This window comes from Heptranchias perlo, chromosome 32 (genome assembly GCF_035084215.1).
Source record: "Heptranchias perlo isolate sHepPer1 chromosome 32, sHepPer1.hap1, whole genome shotgun sequence".
Classification (NCBI taxonomy): Eukaryota; Metazoa; Chordata; class Chondrichthyes; order Hexanchiformes; family Hexanchidae; genus Heptranchias; species Heptranchias perlo.
The window spans coordinates 648,151-665,847 of record NC_090356.1 but is presented as its reverse complement, the minus strand read 5'-3'; the positions used below and the strand labels follow the sequence as shown (position 1 = coordinate 665,847).

Genomic DNA, 17,697 nt, shown 5'->3' with positions numbered 1-17,697 from the left:
TAGGTATGAGTCCAGCCACTGGAGAGTTTTCCCCCTGATTCCCATTGACTTCAATTTTACTAGGGCTCCTTGGTGCCACACTCGGTCAAATGCTGCCTTGATGTCAAGGGCAGTCACTCTCACCTCACCTCTGGAATTCAGCTCTTTTGTCCATGTTTGGACCAAGGCTGTAATGAGGTCTGGAGCCGAGTGGTCCTGGCGGAACCCAAACTGAGTATCGGTGAGCAGGTTATTGGTGAGTAAGTGCCGCTTGATAGCACTGTCAACGACACCTTCCATCACTTTGCTGATGATTGAGAGTAGACTGATGGGGCGATAATTGGCCGGATTGGATTTGTCCTGCTTTTTGTGGACGGGACATACCTGGGCAATTTTCCACATTGTCGGGTAGATGCCAGTGTTGTAGCTGCACTGGAACAGCTTGGCTAGAGGCGCAGCTCATTCTCTCCTTAACTTCTTTAGTTAGCCACAGGTGGATCACTCTTCCCATGGAGTTTTTATTTCTCAATGGAATGTATATTTCTTTAAATGTTTGCCATTGCTTTTCAACTGTCAAACCCTTTAATTTTTCCCAATTTACCTTTGACAACTCGCCCCTCATACCTTTTTAAGTTTAAAACTCTAGTTTCTGACTTAAGTATGTTACTTTCAAACTCAATCATATTATGATTGCTCTTCCACAGAGGTTCTTTTACTGTGAGATTACGAATTAACCATATCTCATTACACAATACAAGATTTAAAATAGCCTGTTTCCTGCTTGGTTCCATGATGTATTGCTCTCGGAAACCGTGTTAAATACATTCCATGCGCTCGTCTTCCAAACAACCTTTGGCAATTTAATTTGCCCTGTCTATATGCAGACTAAAGTACCCCATGATTACTGCATTTCCTTCGTTACAAACTGCTATTATTTCATGATTAATACTCTGTCCAACAGTATAGCTATAATTAGGGGGCCTATAAACTACTCCCACCAGTGTTTTCTGCCCATTTTTATTTCTTATTTCCACCCAGACTGATTCTACTTTCTAATCCTCCGAGCCAAGATCCTTTCTCACCACTGTCCTTATGTCATCTTTTATTCTTAGGGCTGCACCCCCTCCTTTTCCATTCTGCCTTTTTTTTTTAAATGTCATGCACCCTGGAATTTCCCAACCGTGGTGATTTTGCAACCACGTCTCTGTAATGGCGATTAAATCAAACCCATTTATTTCTGTTTGTGCAATTAATTCATCTATCTTGTTATGAATGCTCCGTTCATTCAGATAAAGAGCCTTTAATTTTGACTTTTTACTATTTTTCCTGCTTTGACTGTACTTGTTGCACTATTACTGGTAAACTCTCTGGCCCTTCCTGTCACACTCTGCTTATCTTTACCCAAGTCACCATACTGTTCTGTTGTCTTAACTTTTCCTATTAGATTTCTAAATATCGCCTCACCTAACCCCTCTCCCCACCTTTTTAGTTTAAAGCCCTATTACAGCCGTAGTTATTCGATTCGCCAGGACGCTGGTCCCAGCCCGGTTTAAGTGGAGCCTGTCCCATCGGAACAGCTCCTTTCCCCAGTACTGGTGCCAGTGCCCCATGAATCGAAACCCCTTCCCCTCCACCACTCTTTGAGCCACGCATTTAACTCTCTGATCTATTTGACCCAATGCCAATTTGCACATGGATCAGGTAGTAATCCAGAGATTATTACCTTTGAGGTTCTGCTTATTAATTTAATTAACTATCTCCTCAAACTCTCTTAGCAGAACCTCATTCCTAGTTCGACCTATGTTGGTCCCTGGTGGACCACGATAACTGGATCCTCCCCCTTCCGCTCCAAGTTCTTCCAGCCGCGAGGAGATGTCCTTAACCCTGGCACCGGGCAGGCAAAACAGCCTTCGGGACTCTTGGTCGCGGCTGCAGAGTTCTTTCTTCCCCTTCATCCCCCCCTTTCCCTGGCTCGGTACTTGCTTAAAAACTGTTCAATCTTCAGCTTCTTGCAGTTCCAATGAAAGGTCATCGACCTGAAACGTTAACTCTTGTTTCTTTCTACACAGATGCTGAGTATTTCCAGCATTTTCTGGTTTTATCTTGGAGTAGAAGGGTATCCTGATAGGGTTAGATGAAGTAGGGAGGGAGGAGGCTTATGTGGAGCATAAATGCTGGCATGGACCAGATGGGCCGAATGGCCTGTTTCTGTGCTGTGGTTTCAACGTAACTCGAAACCAGGACTCCAATCAAAGTTTTATTTCACTGTTTGTCTTGTGTATATTATAAAAGTATTAGAGGGAACAGATCTGCCCTACTCACTATAGTGTGCAGTGAATCCATGCTTCCTCCTGGGGAGGATCTCACGTGTTTGCCCGTTCTCTCTCAGCTCTATATACAAGCATTCCTGAAGAAAGATGACTCCGTCGGGTACCGTGTGTTGGTGCAGACCCTCGATCACGCACTGATCTTCGTCCAGCAACCAGGTGAGTCAGAACAGGGAGAGAGGGAAGGGCAATAAATATCGGTGCCCCCAGGATGTGATTGGAGCTTGAGCAGATTGATTGGTGTGTGTGACAGTGGGAGGGTCACGGTGCTGCATGGAATGAGCAGCCGAACTGTCTGTTGTATTGAGGTGACTGTTGACCAGCTGTCACTTGTTCTGGATTGTTTAATGTTTGGTCTTCTGCTATTTTAAAATATTTTCAATGACTCGGTTGCGTTTATCTCATTGATTTTATAACTGAGTTTGTTGATCTTCAGTAACACAAGTAAATAGATGCAGAGAGTACAGTACAAACTAGCACAAAGACTAACCATTCGTTTGCCTTTAAATTGAAAGACTCCAGTCAGCCCATTTGTGACAAATCCCAAAACCTTCTTTCAAGCCGTCTCCCTCTCCCCCGGCCCGCGCCGCCGCCGTCTCCCTCTCCCCCGGCCCGCGCCGCCGCCGTCTCCCTCTCCCCCGGCCCGCGCCGCCGCCGTCTCCCTCTCCCCCCCAGCCCGCCCCCCCCCCCCCCCACTTTCTCCTCCCCCCGGAGACAGGCCTTTACAGCAGAGTCTTCATTTCTGTTGCTCCTTTGTTGTGAGACTAGATCGTTTTAAACCTGAAATCTGTGATGAAGTGTGTCTCTGGATAAAGTCATGGGATAGTCAGACACTAGTGGAACCTCTGTCCTTTCTGTGCCCCCGTGCGTTGTGTCATAGATTGACCTGTACTGTTGTGGGAAGATGCTGAGTGAAGGCCCGGTGTTCCCACAAAGAGGGAAAAGATTGGACTGATGGTGGAGCCCTCCTCGGGTCTGCGTCCCTTCATAGGACATATCAATATCAGGGAGCTGTGGGAGCAGGGCGTTGGTGCAAGCGTACTCGACTGCGGTGGGGAAATGAAGAAAGGAGGAGGAAGGCAACTGAAAAGAGGAAGTCAAAGTCTGGCCGAGGTCTGAGCGGCTGCTCTGCGGAGTGGATTTTTTACTGAGAGGCAAAAACTGCACAATGACTCTCAGAAACATCCCCTGTTTTCACAGGTCGAATTATTTGGACACGAGAAGAGGCATTAGCAGAAGTTGTTACCATGGAGATGGTTGATTTACCTCTAACAGGAACACAGGCAGAGCTGGAGGGCGAATTTGGGAAGAAAGCAGGTACTGAGTGCCAAGGTGTCCAACTGTTGCTAATTTCAGAAGGAAAGAGTCAGGAATACTTGAGTCATATTTGCAGTTGATTAAAATTGAAATGAAGAGAAACTTTGATTTCGCCTCCATGTGGAACCCCTGAGAATCGATGTTTTATTTGTTTTAATTCACACTCACTTACTGCCCAACAGAATTCATTTGCTGCTTGTGCTTTGTGGATGCTGATTGTAGACACTGTTCCTGACTAATCAGAGGGACATTCGGAAGCAAATGAGCATTTGGAATGTTTGCAATCAGTTGGATAGAATCGTGTAACTTACACAACCAGTAAACACTGGGACAGCTTGTCCAGGGGCAACGCACTGAGATCGCAATGTGTCACATGGAGAATTGTGGAGGAAAACCTGCACCATTACACAGTTAGCTGCAGTACCAGCAGGCTGTGGGTCCGGGACACAGTTAGCTACAGTACCAGCAGGCTGTGGGTCCGGGATACAGTTAGCTACAGTACCAGCAGGCTGTGGGTCTGGGATACAGTGAGCTACTACACCTGCAGGCTGTGGGTCTGGGATACAGTGAGCTACTACACCAGCAGGCTGTGGGTCTGGGATACAGTGAGCTACTACACCTGCAGGCTGTGGGTCTGGGATACAGTGAGCTACTACACCAGCAGGCTGTGGGTCTGGGATACAGTGAGCTACTACACCAGCAGGCTGTGGGTCTGGGATACAGTGAGCTACTACACCTGCAGGCTGTGGGTCTGGGATACAGTGAGCTACTACACCTGCAGGCTGTGGGTCTGGGATACAGTGAGCTACTACACCTGCAGGCTGTGGGTCAGGGATACAGTGAGCTACTACACCAGCAGGCTGTGGGTCTGGGATACAGTGAGCTACTACACCTGCAGGCTGTGGGTCTGGGATACAGTGAGCTACTACACCAGCAGGCTGTGGGTCTGGGATACAGTGAGCTACTACACCTGCAGGCTGTGGGTCTGGGATACAGTGAGCTACTACACCAGCAGGCTGTGGGTCTGGGATACAGTGAGCTACTGCACCAGCAGGGTGTGAGTTCATCTGCACCATAATGCACTGTGTTACCAAGAGGTTGCCTCCCCTGAATTGAGATGAGGGCCTGTAGCCTAGAGTTATCCCACCATAGCAAGTGTGAAGATTTCAATAAATGTGGTAATTTGTGGGCTGGCATCAGAAATGACTCAAAACTCAACCAGATCACTAATGTCCTTCAGGGAAGGGAACCTGCCACCCCTACCCAGTCTGGCTGACACGTAACTCTTGCCCCACACTATGTCGTTGACTCAATGCCCTCAGGGTAACTTGGGATGGGCATTAAATACCGAACTACCAGTGATGCCCAGATCCCAAGAACAGGTTTATAAAACGTTGGTTGTTGCGGTGATTGATTGTCGTGTGTTGAATGCTGCAGGATGAAAACGTCTGGCAGTGCCTTCCTGGTTCATGTGATGTAGAAAGAACAATCCCAGAGGTTGGAAACTGGGATTTTTGTATGAAATCTTGAACAATAAAACCTCATTCAGTGTTTCCAGGTCATGTGGTGATTCTTTCCTTCATTTGGAAAGACCCAGCTGATAAGGGAAGTGGGATCTGAGTAGAATTCTGAGTCTAAACTCCAGGTTTCTGACATGAAGTTTGTACAACAGCTGCTGGCCGAGGGCTTGACGTCATTCCTGTGAAGTGTGAGGAGCAGTTTTGCTGATGCGTTGTTCAGTTTCAGGCATCTCATTGGCTGCTGTAGCGTAACACGGTCAGTAATTTGCTCCTCAGTTGCTTTCTGCCGTACAGCTGTGATGCTTTGTATTGTTCCTGATGACCTGCCTTCATTTTACAGTTGATTTTGGCACCTGTTCCTGCTTATTTATACAATGCCCAGAGAGCTGGAGTTGGGCTGGGTGTTTATTTGTGGTGTATGTGAGAGGATGCTGCTTGTTAGTGTATTGGTGTCAGTGCACTGCACAATAAATTATATTTATGCCAATATTCTTTCAAGCTGCCTACTACTCTAAATTCATCACCGTAAGTTGCTCCTATTGGCACCAGTACTGTACGCTTCAGATACACCCCACCTTTAGAAGAACAGAACCTAGAATTGTGTTGCTGGGGGTTTCTCACCATTCAGGATTCACATCCTTGCTATTATGCTTCCTTGAAATCATGTTGCCAACAATGGGATAGGAATGTTGCATGTGTTGTGAAGGTTTATGCTGTATGTTCAACTCTTCATTAAAATGCTGCTTTCTTTGTTCATGCTGCTGTGGAGCTAGCTGCACAAGGTAACATGTTTAATCCACAGATTTGTTCTGTTGTTTTGTGGAAGGTGCAAATGTGTTTTCAGCATGTCCGTTAAGGTGGAAAATTTCCTTTGGTAATGTATGAGTTGTTTGAGGACTGAATTGGGCTCCCAGACATCTGTATTGTTAATGTTCAAATTCTAAAATGTGAGTATTTTAACCCGTGATCTACTGGGTTTAACCTGCTGGCTGATCACAAAGTGTCACGTGTGTGTTAGAATCTCCTGAATGGGATGAGACTGAGGCGAGAGGACTATGCAGTACTCTGTTAGAATACATTCCCCACACTGTGAATCTAGGTGACCAAGCTATGGAATGCCCCGAGTGCAGTTGAGATGTTACCCACAGTGTTATAAACCATTGTCCCAGTGCATACATGATTTTTTGTGGAAATGATGGGGTTATCTGTTGTTTTCTATTCTAGTCCATTTTCTGACCATTTATTTATTCTGACAGATGGTCCGATGGGAATGTTCATGAAGCGACTGTCGTCCCAGCTGATCCTGCTTCAGGCGTGGAGCTACCAGCTCCTCAAAATGTTCTATGACGCGCGAAAACCTCGCAGCCACTCAAAGAATGAAATAACAATTGAGAACCTGGCCCGGGATGAGTTTAACCTGCAGAAGATGATGGTGATGGTGACAGCCTCTGGAAAGGTAATGGTCCCTGAGCCACCGCCCTATGTTGTCTTGTCTCCCACTCTCGCCCAAGGTGCTGCTTGTCCACACGGGCTGGGCGCCTCTGGTCCCTCACCCAAGTGGCCACGTGTATTTCAACGCAGTGAATGTCGGCTGGTTGACAATCTATCACAGCAAAACTTGATCCTGTGTTCACTTGGCTCCCGTGAGCTTTCCAGCACAAGTCATTAGATAATGGTCACGGGCAGGAATCCTGGTTTTGATATGAAGCCAGAGAGCTCTTAGTTGTGTCCACCCGTTGTGCTTGATGCTGGGTTAAGTTTTATTTTTTGTTTAAAACAAAATACTATGTACAGTTGAGCATACTATTTCAGATTTCAATACAAGTCCTACATCCTGGCATAAGATTATTTTGAATTATATTGTGATCTATCAAAGTAATTTTCTGGCTTCTCTCAACTGCATTCACCTGCTCATGGACTCTTTAGCCAGTTGTTCGCTGTTCTAGCCTGCTGAACGTACTTGCACTATATTTAAAACTGACCTGACTCTGCCCACCATTCATTCAGTGATAGCATCCACCCCCCATTATTCCCAAGTACAGGTCCGCTCCCCTCCTTCCCTCAACTCCAGGTCACCATGAGACCTGGAATCAAAACAATTAAAGCTACTTTTACCAGTACCATCGGGTTTATGTGTTTCAATTTGGCAAGTTTAGTGGCGGAGGAATCACTGTGCCTCCGTGCTCCTCTCTCATTGGCTAGTCTGTGCCGCTGAATCTGCCATATTCAAACAGGTAAACCTAACCATTCGACTCTCAGCCTTTTTGAATGGGAGTCAGGGGGAAGGTTGACGACTGGTGGAGATTAATGAAGGGGCTGCCAAAGAATTTCTAGTGGGAGAGTCAGGCCAGTTTTAAAGACAGTGCAAGGATATGCAATGGCCTGGGAGAGCCAGAGACCGGCTATAAAGTCTGAGAGTGAAGTAAACACAGAGTTGGGAGCAGACATCTTGATATATCAAAATCAGGAATTCTTTTGCTATCCGCTTGCACTTCTATATATCAAGTCTGCACGATATTTTCTTTTCTATTATTCCTCACTCTGGTATGCTATCCTTCTGCTAGGAGAGTAAGTGACTTCATTCCTGCTTCCAGCGCTAGTACTGATTAGCACTGATGGGACTTTGGAAATATACAGCAGGTCAGTGAGTATCTGTCAATGCCTCAGGTGTACACCAGTTCTAACCTGCTGTGTGTTTTCAGTATTTGCATATTAATTTAATTTGACTGTGCCCCTGGCACTGTTACCGATGTTTGCAGGGCTGAGATTGGACTGTCTTGTTCCTTGGTGCTGTCTGTGATGGTTTTCAGTGCTGAATTACCTTTTTATTTCCAGCTCTTTGGGATTGACAGTAGCTCTGGGACCATTTTGTGGAAGCAGTACTTTGAGAATGTGAAACCAGGATCATCCTTCAAACTGACCGTGCAGCGAACGACCGCTCACTTCCCTCACCCGCCACAGTGTACCTTAATCATCAAGGACAAGGTCAGAGTGCAAACTGTACCTATGAGGCAGTTAATGGAGCTTTTGGATCGCGTAACCTTATCAGAAAGGAGCTTCAGCCTCGAGGGTTCTTGTTTTTATTCATTTTAACTTATTACACAGAAAAGAAAGAACTTGCATTTATATAGCACATTTCATGCCCTCATGACATCCCAATGCGCTTTACAGCCAATGAAGTATTTTTGAAGTGTAGTCATCGTTGTAATGTAGGAAACACGGCAGCCAATTTACGCACAGCAAGATCCCACAAACAGCAATGTAATAATGACCAGATCATCTGTTTTGGTGATGTTGGTTGAGGGATAAATATTGACCAGGACACCAGGGAGAACTCCTCTGCTCTTCTTCGAATAGTGTCACAGGATCTTTTACACCCATCTGAGAGGGCACATGGGGCCTCAGTTTAACATCTCATCCAAAAGATGGCACCTCCGACAGTGCAGCACTCTCTAAGCATATCCTAACTGCATTTTACTCAGTTTGGAATTGTCAGTGAAATATAGAATCATAGAATCATCGAAGTTTACAACATGGAAACAGGCCCTTCGGCCCAACATGTCCATGTCGCCCAGTTTATACCACTAAGCTAGTCCCAATTGCCTGCACTTGGCCCATATCCCTCCACACCCATCTTACCCATGTAACTGTCCAAATGCTTTTTAAAAGACAAAATTGTACCCGCCTCTACTACTGCCTCTGGCAGCTCGTTCCAGACACTCACCACCCTTTGAGTGAAAAAATTGCCCCTCTTGACCCTTTTGTATCTCTCCCCTCTCACCTTAAATCTATGCCCCCTCGTTGGAGCAAGTGAGACCCGCGCTCGCGGCCCAGACTGTGGCAACACAGTATGAGGTTAGGTGTTTGTGAGAGAATGAGGGCTGAGTTCCATTGACTATCTTCATGCCTCCATACTGTTGTGAGCAGGCAAAGTAATTGGAGCAAACTTTCAGCGAGCCTGAAACGTGCCAGTGTAGCACTCGGCAAAGCCACATTCTCGGATTGATCACTTCCTGTGTTCTTCACTTTCTGTAAAGGGTTCAATTAAGAAAAATTACTTGTTTATGCCTTTTAATTAACATTGGATAAAATATCCTTTTATTTCCCCCCGTCCTCCTCCCTCTCTTCACTCAGGAAACCGGACTGAGTTCTCTTCATGTGTTCAATCCGATCTTTGGGAAGCGGAGTCACATCAATCCACCAGTGCTAACGAGGCCTATTCTTCAGTCTTTGCTGCTTCCGATTGTGGACCAAGATTATGCTAAAGTCCTACTCCTAATTGACGATGAGCACAAGGTAATTCCTTATCTCATTATTGAAACTGATGTGGATTCACAGGGCTGACATTCCCCCCTTTTGTCATTAGTGATCAGACTGATGACGGCAATGGATCGGAGTATGTTAAACTGTGGGCGGTGACTGACCTGCCGTACAGCTACTTTTAATTACACTGTTCAGATCTATAGGATGCATTGTTAACCCTGGCTCAATGCCACAATAGGTACCAGATCTGCAATAGATACCCTAGAGGTCACAGAGATAGATTACCAGTCAAACCACCAGTCGCTGGGCCTGTTTTGGACAGATGTTTGAGGTATGCTTGAAATATGTTTGTATATTATGCAAAACAGCTGTATTTTGTCTCCTTTTCTCACCCTTCCTCTGCTATTAGTACTGACTGCTTGTTGACATACAGTTCCACAGTCACTCTTCATGTATAACCCTAGATATTGAGTGCTGGCAGGCTGCTCAACTGCAGAGGGCATCACAGTGAGCCTGATCTTGTCCCCACCCAATGTCACACATGCACTTTCCAGCAGATGTCGCTAGTTAGTAATCAGGAGCAGGATCCTTGGCTGATTTTCTCCCCCCACTAAACCAGGGGTGCTAAGGCTACTCGTAGCGGTCTGACTGCCTGAGGTTGCTTAAATGGTCACCTCTGATATTCTCACTGCGAGCTGTCAATACCGGCTGGGCCTGAGTATTGTCTCATTACAAAGTGGAAACTAAGAGTAGGTATAGTTTTTCCGTTTTATTTCTTTGCAGGTGACGGTCTTTCCCTCGAGTAGAAACATCCTGCAGCAACTCCAGGACACGGCCCCCGTGGTTTTTTTCTACCTGGTGGATCCTGTTTGGGGAAAGTTGAATGGATTCCGTCTACACAAGGTATTGTGGTCAGTTTACAAACTTGTGTGCAAACAATTTGTAGTGTCTCCGATTACTTACCTTCAGGTGCATTGCCCTCTAGAACATGTTTAATTCTGATCCAGGTATAATACAGGTGGACAAATTTAATTGTTGAATTCAGGCATTCTTTTGTACAACTAGAGGATTACCTGGGACATTCTCATGGGTGGCTGGGGATCCGGAGGGCTGACATTATGTTTTGCTGCTAAGCTGGCCTGTCCCTTTAATGCCATTTTGAGTACCACCTGTGGGAATTGTAAGTGTTTAAATTAATGGGTTGAATTGGAGGTTGGTGAACTGTCTGTAAAGTTCAGCCTCCGAGTCAGAAGAGCCCAGGATGAAATGACTGACTTTCCTTCTCTTTTTTTTCAAAGATTGTTTTGCATCTGTGATGGAGTTATGGATATGCATTGGATACAACATGTCTTTATATAAATGAATGTATAACAATATAAATAGAGTATATAAAAAATGGGAAATTAATTCTCTAAGCTAGTTTTTAAAAAATTCATTCTCAGGATGTGGGGTTTGCTGGCAAGGCCGGCATTTATTGCCCATCCCTAGTTGCCCTAAAGTGGTTTGATACAACTGAGTGTCTTGCTTAGGCCACTTCAGAGGTAGTTAAGAGTCAACCACGTTGGTATGGGACTGGAGTCACATGTAGGCCCAGACCGGGTAAGGACAGCAGGCTTAGGAACATAGGAGCAGGAGGAGGCCATGCAGCCCCTCGAGCCTGTTCTACCATTCAATTAGATCATGGCTGATCTGTATCTTAACTCCATCTACCCGCCTTGATTCTGTAACCCTTAATACCCTTGTCTAACAAAAATCTAACAATCTCATTTAGGGTTTCCTTCTCTAAAGGACATTAGTGAACTAGTTGGGTTTTTACGACAATCCGACAGCTTCTTGGTCACTTTCACTGATACTAGCTCTTTATTTCTGGATTACTCGTCCAGTAACATAACCAATGCACTAGCACACCCTGGATTACTAGTCCAGTAACATCTCTACACTGCTGTAGTCTGGATTACTAGTCCAGTAACATCTCTATACTACTGTAGTCTGGATTACTAGTCCAGTAATATCACCACACTGCTGTACTTTGGATTACTAGTCCAGTAACATCACCACACTACTGTAGTCTGTATATTTGTTGAGAGTATTGAAATATTCCTTTAAATGTTTGCCATTGCTTTTCAACTGTCAAACCCTTTAATTTAATTTCCCAATCTACCTTTGACAACTCGCCCCTCATAACTATGTAATTGGCTTTATTTAGGTTTAAGACTAGTTTCTGGCTTAAGTATGTTACTTTCAAACTCTGTGAAATTCTATCATATTATGATCGCTCTTCCCCAGAGGTTTTTTTACTGCGCGATTACTAATTAACCCGATCTCATTACACAATAGAAGATCTAAAATAGCCTGTTCCCTGGTTGGTTCCATGACGTATTGCTCTAGGAAATCGTGTCGAATACATTCCATGAACTCGTCTTCCAAACTACCTTTGCCAATTTGATTTGCCCAGTCTATATTCAGATTAAAGTCCCCCATGATGACTGCATTTCCTTTGTTACAAGCTCCTATTATTTCATGATTAATACTCTGTTCAAGTGTATAGCTGCTATTAGGATGCCTGTAAACTACTCCCACAAGTATTTTCTGCCCCTCGTTATTTCTAATTTCCACCCATACTGATTCTACTTCCTGATCCTCCAAGCCAAGATCCTTTCTCACCACTGTCCTTATGTCATCCTTTATTATTAGGGCTCCACCCCCTCTTCCATTCTGAGAATTGTGTCCCGTTTTGGGCACCGCACTTTGGGAAGGATGTGAAGGCCTTAGGGAGGATGCAGAAGAGATTTACTAGAAATATGTTTCAGGGATGAGGGACTTCAGTTACGTGGATAAACTGGAAAAGCTGGGGTTGTTCTCCTTAGAGCAGAGAAGGTTGAGAGGAGATTTGATAGAGGTATTCAAAATCATGAATGGTCTAGACAGAGTAGATAGAGAGAAACTGTTCCCATTGGCGGAGGGGTCAAGAACCAGAGGACATAGATTTAAGGTGATTGGCAAAAGAGCCAAAGGCGACATGAGAAAAAACTTTTTTACACAGCGAGTAGTTGTGATCTGTAATGCACTGCCCGAGGGGGTGGTGGAGGCGGATTCAATCATGGTTTTCAAAAGGGAATTGGATAAGTACTTGAAAGGAAAAAATTTGCAGGGCTACGGGGATAGGGCGGGGGAGTGGGACTAGCTGGATTGCTCTTGCAGAGAGCCAGCACGGACTCGATGGGCTGAATGGCCTCCTTCTGTGTTGTAACTTTTCTATGGTTCTATAATTCTATGTTTCGATGATATCACCTCCTTCTCCTGCAGGATCTTCGGACTGAGCAGATCTGGGATGTGGTGATTCCGACTGATGCACAAAGAGTAGTGATTGTGAAAGGAAAGCGGTCGAACGAGCATGTGCACTCGCAGGGTCGAGTCATGGGAGATCGCAGCGTCCTCTACAAGGTGCTGGCAGCAGAGCCAAGTCACAATCTTAATTTTCAAACTTTATAGTTTATAGCTTCAGAAACGGTAACGTGTTATTTTAAATACTGTACAGAATTAAAAATGTTCCCGTTTTCATTTGAACATTAAATGTGTTTTAGTAGCAGTATGGTGCTCGAGTGTGCCACTGCCTATAATGTGCAGTAGAATAGTGCAGCACAGGTCTCCACCTGTAATTCTGTGCAAGCCAATTCCTCTATCTCAGCCTCACTGTCAGAATAAAGTGCCGAGCGCAGGTCAAGGGTCGCTCCGGTCCGCACTCTGTTATCCCTGGGCTGGGGCAAGGGTCACTCCGGACCGAGCCTCAGAGAGTAGGCTGCCTGTACTCGCTCCTGGCTGGGAAATGGTGCACAGCATTGAGGGAACCTAATTTGGGAGAACTTCGTAAATGTGTGATTTACTGCGCAGCAGTTTCTGGTATTGGATTGAATGAGCCTCGGGGAGGTTGAAGCAGTCAGAAAGGGTTTGTTTGCTGCCCAGCCAATAATGGGACTGTATTTCAGTTCGGTGTTCAATCGGTCAGTCTAACACTGCACTCTGCAGCCAGGTTTCATAGTATAGACTCTGAACCTCAACAACAGATGATTCTCCGGCTTCCAGCTGGAGTGGGGAGGGGCTCGGACCTCCAACAATCTCAGATGAGAATGGTTTTATTGCCTGTGAGCTTATTGTAACAAGATTCTGTGGTCATGAAATGTAACCGGATTTAATCTTGTGGATTGAGAATCAATAGTTTGTTTCATTTACTGACTGATGTGCCAGTTGTCAGACTCTCTGCTGCCTTATTTTACAGTTGATTCTTGTTTTCCAGTATCTGAATCCCAATTTGCTGGCGGTGGTTACTGAGAGCATCGATACGCACCATGAACGCACCTTCATCTGTGTCTACCTTATTGATGGGGTGACTGGACGGATCATCCATGAGTCTGTGCAGCGGAAAGCAAGGGGACCAGTTTACGTTGTGCACTCGGAAAACTGGCTGGTGGTAAGGACGAGGAATGTGGTAAATCGGGGATTCGGTGGGTGTTTGTTCACCCTGAATGATTGTGTTAGGACCTTTCCAGCTCCGAGACTCAAATCTCACCCAAGTGACCACTCAGCAATTTAACTGCAGGAATCTTGTCTTATTCAAAACCCCTCCTCAGTTTCCTCCCCGGTTTCCTCTGCTTTGCCTCCTTCCTCCATGTTTTAAAAAACTTTCTGAAACTCTTTTCTTCAACAGTTCCTTCACCTTCTCATCCCAACCTTTTCCTTTGTGCACACTGAGTAGCAGGAAAACAGAGATATTTTTCTGTATGTGAGGAGTGCTATAGAGGTGTAAGATGTTCCTGTCTGTTGGCAGGCTAGTTAGCTGTGGTGGGCGTCACAGCTGAGCCCGATCCAGTCCTCCAGTCCACTCCACACAAGCGCAATTTCCAATAGGAACTGCTGGATAGTGATTGGAAGGGGCAAAAAGTTGATTCAGGGTATTGAACATCTGATTCTGGAATTAAATCATGTGATTACACTGGGGGCTCCTTTTAGTCACAATTGTATGATTTTAAGCTGTTGACTCTACATTGAAGTTTTGCAGCCTCAGGTAAACCTGGGGTTTTGTTAATGTCAGGCAACACTTGTTCGTGCAGCAACTCCACACATCTCTCTGTGTGTGGGACGCATGCTGTAATGTCTCAGCTACAGGAAGGAACTCCTACCGTCGCCCGGCCCGGTAAAAGGTTGAAGAAACGGCTTTTCCTGATGTACTGTTCCTTTGCTGCAGTTTAATATAATTAGCTTATAGACACTGTCCAGACTGGGCAGGCTCTCTCTGCTTCAATCCTAACTCTGTTCTCTACTGTTCCTTTGCCACCACTAGTACCAGTACTGGAACACAAAGTCCCGAAGGAATGAGATGACCGTTTTGGAACTGTACGAGGGAACAGACCGGTACAACAGCACAGCATTCAGCTCACTCGACCGTCCCCTCTCTCCCATCATCTTTCAGCAGTCCTACATCTTCCCATCAGCTATCAGTCTGGTAGAAGCCACCATCACAGAGAAAGGGATCACCAGCCGCCACTTGCTGAGTAAGTGGCAGATCAGTTCTTGGGCAATGTGGGGGAGCAAATGACTGATGGCGAGTGGGGACTGTGTGTTCTGGGCTGACAGAGGGGAGATCGGTGAATGCTGTAGAGCTAGCCCAAATAACGTGCTGTATGTTTACGTTGAATATTTGCTCCCCTCGTCTGGATTAAAAAGTCAAGCATTAAATTTATTAAATGGTTGGTGCTATGACTGTTGACTTGCTTCTTGCTGGTTTTGAACTCCTTAACCATGTCTGAAGTTTCTGCACGAGTTAATATTGGTTTGTCCTCCACAGTTAGAATATTGTGTCCTTGGGAAGGATGTCAAGGTCATGGAGAGGATGCAGAAGAGATTCACTAGGATGATACCAAGGTTGAGAGGCTTTAGTTATGAACACAGAGAAAGAAACTGGGACTGTGAAGAGATGTGATAGAGGTGTTTAAAATTATGAAGGGTTTTGATAAGGTAAATAGGCAAAAACTATTTCCATTGATTGATGAATTGGTAGCTGGAGGGCATAAATTGATCATCAAAAAAAATAGGGGAGAGTTTACAATCATTTTTATATGCAGAGGATTGCCAGAACATGGAATGTCTCACCAGAAACAGCAGAATCCATAATAGCTTTTAAAAGAGAAGTGGATAAATATTTGAAAGAGAAAAATTTAGAAGGCTGCCCTAAATGGATAGCTGTTTCAGAGAGCCAGCACAGCTACGATGGGCTGAATGACCCCTTTCTGTGCTGTGAGATTCTTCGATGATGCGGGTAGATGATGGGGTTGGGTGGTGATGGGGGGTTGGTGATGGGGATGGATGATGCAGGTACGATTGGTTTATTGTGCTCTCCAGTTAGTCTCGGATTCTAATGGATTATTTCCTGTGCTGCAGTCGGACTACACTCTGGAGGAATTCTTTCTTTGCCAAAAGCATTTCTGGATCCTCGACGTCCAGAAGTTCCATCTGAGCAAAGCCGGTGAGCTGACAAACTATCCCCTCTGGGACGGGGACTGTGATCTGTAGGTGGGGTAGAGCCAATGTCAAACATGCAGTTTCTGGTGGTATATATTTGGGTGAGTAAATGCAGAACAGAAGCCAGCTGGTGCAGTCCGGTTTGTATTTAGTCAGTTTATTTGCAACACCAGATGTGAGGGTGGGTGATGGTGAGGGTCCTGGAATGATGAGGGTCCTGGAATGATGATGGCATCAAAGGCAGAGGCAAGGGAGCTGTTGGGAAAGTTGTGCTGCAGCAGATATTGGAAGACCAGAGGAGAGGAAGATGGAAGTTTGACAGTGTTGGAAAAGAAGCAGGGTGATAGTTTTCTCCAGGAACAGAGGGTCATTTAGATGAGTTGATGCAAGCAGGATAATCCGGACATTAAGAGAAACAGGAAGGGGTCTCTGGTGGTAAGATCTCTCAAGATGACATGGTTATGATATGGATGGGGAAAAGTATGTGAATAGTGAGGACAGGAGAGAAGAGAAATTAGAGAAAATGGGGTAAGGAGAACTGAGATTAAGGTTTAAATCGTGGATGATAAGAAATTACTCGGTGCAGAGGCAGAGTAAGGAGGAAATTTGCCTCAAAAGCTGACAGGAGACTTGAGAGGCTAATGGATGAGAAGGATTTTGAAGAAGAAATGGGACAGGTGGTAGAGGAGAAAGTGACAGGAGTAAGGGACAGGTTGAGGTTGGATCTGGCTCTGAGAGCTATGCCACCGCAGGATGGTTACGGTGAGTGATGTGATGGAACGAATAGTCGGGTGGGGTAGTCTTGACGAGGGGGAAAGAGTTGTCATCTGTGACCCAAGTCTTAATGTTATCCAGGATATCAATTGGCACATCAGCCAGAGGAAGAGAGGGTTACTGGGCTGGAGGCGGCTACAAAGATAGGGAGGGACGAGGCCATGGAGGATTTTAAACCTGAGGATGAGAATTTTAAATTTGAGGCATTGGCGGACTGGAACCCATTGCAGCTTATTAAGGACTGGTTGACAGGTGAATGGGATTTGGTGGGGGATGGGATACAGGCAGCAGAATTTTAAATGAGCTGAAGATAAGTTCCATTGTAGAGTGAGTACCAGCACAGACATGATGGGCTTAATGGCCTCTATACTGTGCTGAAATTTGACTCCTTGCAAACCCAGGACTTGAAATTGTACAATCAATGGGACGTGGCTATTCCGAATTGTTACTGGTCATGTGGCTTTCTGATGCTTGAGTTTCCATGGTTTTTCTGGGGATTGTCTTCATTTTTAGGGTAAATTGTTTCTGTGTGTAGTTATCTCTCAGAGAAATTAAAACCAGTTTTTCATAAACCTTTTATTTTTTTTCAGAGAGGAGAACCTAATTCCTTATGCTCCAGAACTACCAATCCGATCAGAATGGTACATCAACTACAATCAATCTGTTTCCCGAGTACGGGGAATTTACACCGCTCCTTCTGGTCTGGAGTCCACCTGCCTGGTCAGTGTGTAACAACCTGCCACCAGTCACAGCTTTGTCAGTTTACACTGCCTTGTAACATAGGAACAGGAGTAGGCCATTCAGCCCCTTGAGTTTGGTTCTATTGAAACCAACCATAGAACCAGTTTGCTACAGCCAACTGAAGTGGTTAACCCTGGGATGTGATTGGTAACCTGGTGTTTATAGAGGTAGTTTCTCATCGACTGGTTTTATAGGTGACATCTTACAGGAAATATGTTATAATCCACAAGATAAATAGGTTGTTGTGAGCTCTTTGAGAC

The 17,697-nt window shown here is 45.2% G+C and overlaps 1 protein-coding gene across 3 annotated transcripts in view; it reads left to right on the top strand.

Annotated features, from left to right (window-relative positions):
- Positions 1–17,697, top strand: part of emc1 (ER membrane protein complex subunit 1) — a 46,004-nt gene that overhangs the window by 25,748 nt on the left and 2,559 nt on the right. For 2 of the 3 annotated variants that reach the window (XM_067970138.1, XM_067970140.1), the window contains exons 11-21: positions 2,369–2,465; positions 3,507–3,623; positions 6,400–6,599; positions 7,979–8,128; positions 9,278–9,439; positions 10,190–10,309; positions 12,713–12,850; positions 13,701–13,874; positions 14,745–14,955; positions 15,842–15,926; positions 17,287–17,416. In XM_067970138.1, coding sequence (XP_067826239.1) covers positions 2,369–2,465; positions 3,507–3,623; positions 6,400–6,599; positions 7,979–8,128; positions 9,278–9,439; positions 10,190–10,309; positions 12,713–12,850; positions 13,701–13,874; positions 14,745–14,955; positions 15,842–15,926; positions 17,287–17,416 — 1,584 coding nt within the window. Of the gene's footprint in view, positions 1–2,368; positions 2,466–3,506; positions 3,624–6,399; positions 6,600–7,978; positions 8,129–9,277; positions 9,440–10,189; positions 10,310–12,712; positions 12,851–13,700; positions 13,875–14,744; positions 14,956–15,248; positions 15,732–15,841; positions 15,927–17,286; positions 17,417–17,697 lie in introns of those variants that run through there. The other variant, XM_067970139.1, reaches the window with a different exon arrangement.